This window comes from Cynara cardunculus, assembly GCF_001531365.2.
Source record: "Cynara cardunculus var. scolymus isolate 2C chromosome LG 6, CcrdV1, whole genome shotgun sequence".
Taxonomy (NCBI): domain Eukaryota; kingdom Viridiplantae; phylum Streptophyta; class Magnoliopsida; order Asterales; family Asteraceae; genus Cynara; species Cynara cardunculus.
Window position 1 is genome coordinate 15,661,775 of NC_037533.1, and position 8,903 is coordinate 15,670,677.

Genomic DNA, 8,903 nt, shown 5'->3' on the forward strand with positions numbered 1-8,903 from the left:
ATTATTTATAATATATAATGGCCATTTAATCATATCAAATATGTAACCTGTGGTATGTAAATAATAATTAATGTCAATAATTATTCACTTATATAAAAAAATAGCAGTATTTTAAAAATTATATTGAATGATCTTGTTGGATAATAAAAGTTTATAAAATGAAAGAACAAATCAAGTGATGAATAGCATTAATAAAAGATTACCTGAAAAAAAAAATGTTGAAGAATAAATGTTTGTAAAATGAATAATACATCAAGCGATAGAGAGGAAGAATAATACTTAAATTAATATTATGATAGTAAACCTGAAAAATCATCGTGTTGAATAATAACAGTTCATAAAATGAAAGAATAAATCAAGTGATGAGAAAGCGAAAAAAGTTTACCTGAAAAAAAAACATTTTATTGAAGAACACATCAAATGATAGAGAAGAAGAAAAAAAAAAAGATTTATTGATGGACAAATCGTGGAGGGGCACATGGAAGAGTTTGGAGATTTCACCTCAAAAAATGAAGATAAAAAGGTTGGAGGTTAAACTTTCTGAAATTACAAAAACAACTTTATCCTAATGGATTTCATGCTTTAAATATAGGGATGAAAAATTATTTGACACATATCAAATATTTTAAAAAATAAAAAATCTAAGAAATAAAAAGATAGACTTATAATATTTAGAGGATGACACCTCATTATGTTTGATTTCTCCTTTAAGAATTAAAAAATAATCTTCAAACCCAATGCTAAAAAGAAAAAAATCACAATAAACCGATCAATATTGATATCTTGAAAACCATATGCTAAGAATTAAAAATATTATGTGTATATAAAAATAATTTTGAAAGAAAATAAAATAACAACATATATTTATATATATATATATATATATACACACAGAGGAAAGTTCCGGCCAATATTAATTAAGAACTTGGGAATCAACCACAACGTAGTATTTGTCTCTATTCATGATAAATATGGACGTGTTATTAATCATGAATCGATGTCTATATATAATAAATATGTTACAACATTCATGATTAATAACTCGTTCATGATAAATATATCATTTGCAATTCTTAATGAGTTTTAGGGGCCGTTTACCCAATTGCTTACTCGGTAAGCACTTACCGATATGAGTCAACACTATGATTTATTTTGATGCATAAGATTTTAGTACAATATCGAATGCAACAATTTACTGGGTAAGCACTTACCTAGGTAAGAGTCGTCATCTCCACTTACCAGGTAAGACTCTCCATCATTCTCATCGCTCTTACCCGGTAAGATTCTTGGCCCTTCTCATATTTATCAGATGATGAAATTTATCCAGTAAACACTTACCAAATAAAACCGCCAAAAAAGAAAATAAAAATGGAGGGAGGTTGGGTGGGTGGGGTAAAGGGAAAAGCAGGTAGGTAGGGGTGGAGATGTCAATCAAGAGCATGTTACATTTAAGGCTTTGCGTGTGAATCCAATCCAATGCAATTCTCACTTCTCTAATTCATTTCTTTATTTAATATTATGCCTTCCAAATCCAAAGCAAATTAATCATCAACATTGTCATGGGCTTTTTCAATTAAGCCATTTTTTACAATTTAACCTACAAATTAAGCATATATAAGATTACAACATAAAGCTAATCATGTATGATACGTTAACGTCACTCTTTAAAGTATTCCCGACATAACAGCTTTTAGGGTACGATGCTACTTTTGTTAAATCAAGTCAAACAAAATCTAATCGAATGAGAGAAAGGGATGCACACAACACAAACACGAATCCAAAATTAAGCAATCGGAAATCGCACGATTTGATAGGACAAGTTAAGGAAGAGAAGTAGTTATATATGCCTGATTGATTATTGACAGGGTAGCTAGGAGCAACGACGAGCCACACAGAAGGGGAGCGACAATAAATACACAAGCGATCGGTTGACATTGACTATTCAATGGCATTAACGAATCACCATTGATATATGATTTTCATTATCGTTTCCTACCCAGTAATACAGACCCTTAACCAAAGACCATCATGTAATCTTTACATAAAAAAGGCAAACATTTAGATTTTTGTAGACCAACATGATAACATTAGTATATATGAAATTACAAATCTTAGACTTGGGATCATTTGAGTTCAAAGGTTTTTCGTGAGACCCGTAAGACCAATTCTCAACCCTTGGATTTAGATCTACAATATGAATATTCATAATCATAAAAATTGCCACGAGACTTCTGAATAGTCACAAAATTGCCATCGTGCAACTTTAGATCATTAGATCATTAACTTATAAAGTTGATCAATGAACATAAATTGGTCTTACGGGTCTCACAAAAAACCCTTGATCTCACGTGAACCCAAGTCTACAATCTTAAACAACTAAGATTTTAATTATAGATCATATGTTGAATGAAATAATGGAAAATTATGAATGCTAACTCTGACAGCTACTTTATTTTAGCAATTCTTTCATTATATTATTAAAATATTTAGTTTTTTTAATAAAATGTTATTTCTCTCTGTTAAATAATTAATTTTAATGTCTCATATTGGTGAAAAACAATTAAATATTTTTTCTCTCTATTAAATTTGGAGTTTTAGATATTTCTTCAAATTTGGAGATTTCTACATTCTTTCTCTTCTTTTCTTTACTTTAATATACAAGATAGCATTGCTGTTAGAGTAAAAAATTGCTAAAATCTCACTTTTCTTCATTTTAAATCACTTCGTTAAGTCTAGTTGGCAACTGAACAAAGCTCTCGATCAACTAAAGTCAGTGTCTGGATCAGGAAAAGTCTCAGGTGACTGAAGAACTCAGCATTACTGTTGGAAATGCTCTAACAAAGTCATAAGATTGATGCTTTTTGTGATTTATGGGTTTTACAAAAATAATACAGGTTATAGCGATACAGGGATTGAACCGCACACCTCTCACATGGATTTTGTGCACTCAACCACTTTAACTACATTGCCTGCTCCGTCTTTCGGGTTAATGGTTGTAAAACGAGTGAATATTCACATCTTGTCACAATATGAACTGTGACACAACTTCTACAAACGAGTGCTTACTTAACTTATGGGATTACTTGAGTTGGCTTGCCTTCGTTGAAAACAAAAATAAACTCAAAGGTTAATTTTATTTTGATGCAATTCATCATTATATATTTAATTTTACGTCATAATTTGCAATTAAATCAACCCGCTATGATGTATTGTACTAAAACATCTTTTCATTTGTGTATACCATTAGAATACAATCAGATTTCTGACCGGGAAAAACAATCCAAAAAACCTGTTTAGCAAATTTTAATTATCAACAGTATTTAACACATGTATTAGAACGACGATAATTCATCACTCAAAGTAATGTTGTAAAGTAATGATTAGAAGTAAAATATGAGACCAAATCAACATATTGTGATCAGGTTAATTATACCAACAAACATCTACCGACAAAGCATCGAAAAATTCTTTTGCAGATGGTTCTATTTTCCGATAGATTACCGAAGGATATAGCCGTCGGAAATATGTTAATACTATTCTCCGCTGGTGATTTGTCGATAATCCTTTGTGAACAATGTCATTTTCTAAAAAAAACTGTAATTACAATGATGGGGTAACATATATCCTGAATTACCAAAAGCTTTTTTTTTAGGATGGCTATAAAAAAAGCTTCACAAAATATCTAGACACTAATGTCTCTCCAACTATGGAGTGCTCAAAAACCCGATCAATCCGATCAATCCAACGTGAAATAATTCAACCTGAAGCAACCCGATGTCTAATCGAGTTGTAAATTTTTTAAACCATATGTATTAGGTTGATATTGGGATGTTACTATTTGAACCCAATTCATCCCAACCCGATGAACCTAATATCCTTTTATTTCTTGGATTTAATATGATTGTTGAGTTTATGTTAATATATACATTACACAATTACACTATCACGTACGCTCTTCATATACACATATTTTCAATCTATTCTCCATTTCTATATAACTCATTTGTATATATGTTCAGTAACCGTGAATATATATATATGTAAATTGAGAAAATTAATTGAATGTGATACACGTAAAAAATATGGATAAGTTGTATTAAATGGTTGATGATGAAAAAGAAATTATGAGTAGTGAAATAATATATTCAAAGTTAGAAAAATATTTTAATGTACCAAAGAATCAACTCGACTAACCTGATCAACCCGTATGGTTTGGAATATTGGGTTGAGTTAAGATTTTTCAAACCGCAAGCATTAAGTTGGGTTCTTCAAATGTCTTTAAACTGATCGACCCAACCCATGAGCACCCATATCTCCAACCATATATCCTAACACCTAAAAATATTAAGATGATATAATTAGTTTCTATAGTATAGAAGATCATAAAACATATAAAACGATTACAATTTGTGTAGAGCACTCGAGTCGTAGGCTTTATTCGATAGTAATAGAGTTCTCATATAACGTCGTTGCAAAAGTTATATTTATGTGACATATACTTTCGCAATGAAGTTAATTTATTTCGCAACAAAATTATCCCAAATTATAATTTGTCTCATCAAAGGTTGTTTATATGTCTTGATTTAGTATTAAATATGATTGATTATAGTAATGAAAGTCTTCTTACAATTTTATAAAATAAATGTATACTCATATATATATATATATATATATACATATATACATACATATATAGAGAGGTAGATTAAATTACAAACCGTCTGATTCGTGAAAACTATGCAAACCATTCTCGACTAATAGGAAATTTCCGTTTTTTATTCTTTAATTTTAATAAGTAAGATATAATTGTCATTTTACTGTATAATGGTTAATATTGGAAATGATTTAATTATTTTTAAATATGAAAACGTAAATATATAAACCATTTATATGGAAGGTGTAAAATAATTGTTTTTAAATATAATATTGGAAATGATTTAATTATTTTTAAATGGAAACGTAAATATAGAAACCGTTTATATGAAAGGTGTAAATCAATTGTTTTTTTAAATATAAAACAGTGAAATAGTTGCATACAATGAAGAAGACAGATTAATACAGTTTCATAATGTGAAACAAATTCATATAGTGAACCAGATTCACACATGTGAATAAATACTGTGAAACAGATTCATACAATGAAGAAATGCATGTTCATCTAGTTAAGAAATACAAATTAATATAGTGAACCAGATTCATACAGTGATGAAATGTTTTTCATACAGTTAAATAGTTGCATACAGTGAAGAGGACAATAATGAAATACAGTTTCATACAGTAAAACAGATTCATATGGATGATTTGCCGATTTTGTCCTTTTCTTTAATTAAAAATTAAACTTTTTTTTTAATTTCCTAATATAACACTATTTAATCTTGACAATTGATCAAAAAAATATATGGATGAGATTGCAATTGATCGCTAAAATGTGTGAGAACTGTGAGGACCATTTTGATGCATTAAATGATACTAAATTAGGAAGTTATTATTTTTTGTAATTTTGAACTAAAAAAAACAAATAAAAGGCATTATATGTATTTATAAATATCTTTTCTCTTCCGTCTTCTCTCTCTCTCTCTCTCATCTCTCTCGCCATCCTTCTTTCCCAACCCGGTTGAACACTTATACCCCAATTTTTGTGAACACATTGTGCACAATTTGCAAATAGAGTTATGTGGTGAGATGATAATATGTGCACACCATTTGGATTCACGAGAATATCAGTCGTTCACGTGATCTGGGTTCACTGGTGGTGTGCATACTTTGTGATCTCATTGTGCACACGTTGGGAACAAATAATCATGAACACCTACTGTACTATTTTGAAACCGAAGAAATGAGTAACAAAAAGGAACCCTAACCTAAAAATCAACATAAAAAACCTAATCTAAAATCCAAATAAAAAACCCTAACAAAAACCAAAATCAAGATCAACCCTATACATATGCATGACAAATGATTCAACCAATCAAAAAAAAACCTATAGCCAGAAGGGTGAGAAGAATAAGAAGAAGTCGCTCGTGGTGGTGGTGGTCTTGACATGGAGGCCGGAAAAGATGAACGTGAGAAGCGCAGAGAGGTCGACGATTTTGGTTCTGATACCATCAGAGAAGATTACCACATGAACAATTCCGGTTGTTGATGGAGGCGGAACAGATAGGTTGAGGAAGGAGAGAACTTTTTAGGATTTTAAAACGATAAATACGAAAACAAACAAATAATAAATTTATATTTATGAGTTGTCATCAATATAGAAAATTACACAATTACCCTTATAGATATCACATTTTGGGGAGTTATATATGTATAGATAATGATTAGAGGGTCATATATGGACAATGTATGGCAAATTATTTGTTAGATTCATAAATACATAACTCGAATAACACGCAGGCTGTCTGTCTCGTCGTTTTCCTTCAGGTGTTTTGGTTGCAAGCATCTCTAAGATAACCTTCAATTAATTCTTCCATGGCGGATCTCTGTGCAGCCGTCTGTACTGCATGTGTAGCCAGGATTTTAGGGTTCTCCATGACATGCTCAAATTAATTAAGGGCTACCATAACCAAAGCTATACATATAATATATATATATATATATATACACATATATATATATCCGATCCATTACTAGATATCATCCTCCTACCTATATATTATTACTGCTGAAGAAAGAAAACCATCAACCAAGAGGCTTAGGATCGATAAAATGTCGGCTTCATCGTCTCATTCTCCACTACTACATGATAATCAAGACGATTTACATGTAGATCTACCTCCAGCAGCAGCACCACCACCTCCGCCGCCATCACAGCAGCTGAATCACCTGCACTCATGGTTTCACTACCACCCCCAGATCCAACAACTTGGGCCTGAGATGATCATCACCCCACCATCCATCCAAATGCGCCAACTCCTCCTGAGCTGTGCCCAGCTCATCTCTCGCTCTGATATCACTGCGGCTCACCGCCTCATCTCCATCCTCTCCACCAACTCTTCCCCTTACGGTGATTCCTCAGACCGATTAGTTCATTCTTTCACCAAAGCTCTCTCCATCCGCCTTCACCTCCACCCTCACCCTCACCCTCACCCTCACCCTCACCCTCACCCTCTGCCTCTTCCCATCTTCTCCAATATCAATCCACCAAACCTTACTGACTCTAACAATTTCATCATCACTCAACGTTGTAATACTTCCTCCAATTACAATGATGCCATCCTCCAGTCATCCTATTTGTCCCTCAATCAAATAACTCCATTCATAAGATTTAGTCAGCTCACTGCTAATCAAGCTATCTTGGAAGCCATTGATCAACCCCAACCACAAAATCATTCTTTTACTTCTTCTCCTCAACCTCATGATATTCATATATTGGATTTCGACATCATGCACGGCGTCCAGTGGCCGCCGTTGATGCAAGCCATCGCCGACCGCCACCATCCTCCAACCCTACGCATCACCGCCACCGGCACCAACCTTGACATCCTTCGTAGAACCGGAGATCGTCTCTCCAAGTTCGCCCATTCACTCGGTCTCAGATTCCGATTCTTCCCCCTCCTACTTCCTGACCAAACCAACAACCACCACACCGTCGACGACGTCATCAACCACCTCTCGGCGGTTCTCCTCCTCCCTAACGAAATCCTCGCCGTGAATTGCGTCCTCTACCTCCACCGCCTCTTGATCGACCGAGATAAACTCTGCTTGTTACTAAGAAAGATCAAGGCCATGAACCCTAGAGTGGTTACCTTGGCAGAGAGAGAAGCGAACCACAACCACCCGATATTCCTCTCGAGGTTTACAGAAGCGATGAACTATTACACCGCTGTTTTTGAGTCGCTGGAGGCAACGCTACCCCCAAACAGCAGGGAAAGAATTGAGGTGGAGCAAGTGTGGTTCGGGAGAGAGATCGCAGATATAGTAGCGGCGGAGGGAGAGAACAGAAAAGAGAGACACGAACGATACCGATCCTGGGAGGTGATGATGAGGAGTGCAGGATTTCGTAACGTTTCGCTCAGCCCTTATGCGCTTTCACAGGCCAAGCTGCTGTTGAGACTCCATTATCCATCTGAAGGTTATAATCTTGAGGTTACCAATGACTCTTTCTTCTTGGGTTGGCAGAATCAACTTCTTTTCTCTGTTTCTTCATGGCATTAATTAATCAGAACCAGAGCTGATTATATATATATACACACACATATATGTATATATAGTCTCTTGATTTAGTGCTTCATAATTACCTAGCTTTATGAAACTAGAAACCCTAACGGAAGGCAAAGATAAAACCCTATGATGATGATGATGATGATGATGATGATGGCCAGTGCATGGTGATGGAACTGCTTGTTTGAAAGATCGCAGAGATGAACAAGTAAGTACTCAGTTTGGAACATGGGCCGGGGGAGCTTAAATAATTGAAGTGCAGTATCATTAAGTTAATGGGTGGATTCTGTAAACCAAATGCACTTAAAAGAAATCGCTATTTTTTAACAATTAAGGCAACGAATTGCTTGCTTTTTGAGGAGGAATTAATGTGATATCATTATTTAATGAAATAATATATGATTTGTTGATCATGTTGGAGTATATTCCGATCAAATTTATATGTTATGGATCCACCACCCACCATCTTGTTTTAATTTAATTAGAGGGATATTAATTTTGTCATTTACTAGTCTTGTTTTTGTATAATTTAGTGCTTAATTCATTAAGGCTTATCTTAATGCTTCATCCATCAGTATAGCCTCGCCTCGCTCTTACTTTACATTAGTTTTATTACGGTACACTTTTACCAATTAACTAATATGTATATATCTATATTGTTATCCTTCAAGTTCCTTGGATTTTATCATACCTGTAGCCAACATATATAACAGCTTTATAGTTAAGCCAATTCAACATGCAGT

General features: G+C 33.6%; 1 protein-coding gene across 1 annotated transcript; it reads left to right on the top strand.

Annotated features, from left to right (window-relative positions):
- The first annotated feature begins 6,705 nt into the window (after positions 1 to 6,705).
- On the top strand, positions 6,706 to 8,154 carry LOC112514187 (scarecrow-like protein 18). Its single transcript, XM_025120516.1, has 2 exons — positions 6,706 to 7,063; positions 7,127 to 8,154. The coding sequence occupies exons 1-2, from the start codon at positions 6,706 to 6,708 to the stop codon at positions 8,152 to 8,154; spliced, it is 1,386 nt and encodes a 461-aa protein (XP_024976284.1).
- The last annotated feature ends 749 nt before the right edge of the window (positions 8,155 to 8,903 follow it).

Excerpts from the sequence above, each read along its gene's own strand:
- LOC112514187 (XM_025120516.1), top strand. The coding sequence starts at position 6,706 with ATGTCGGCTTCATCGTCTCATTCTCCACTACTACATGATAATCAAGAC. Across the intron at positions 7,064-7,126 it reads TCTCTCCATCCGCCTTCACC|CCAATATCAATCCACCAAAC; the intron begins TCCACCCTCACC and ends TTCCCATCTTCT.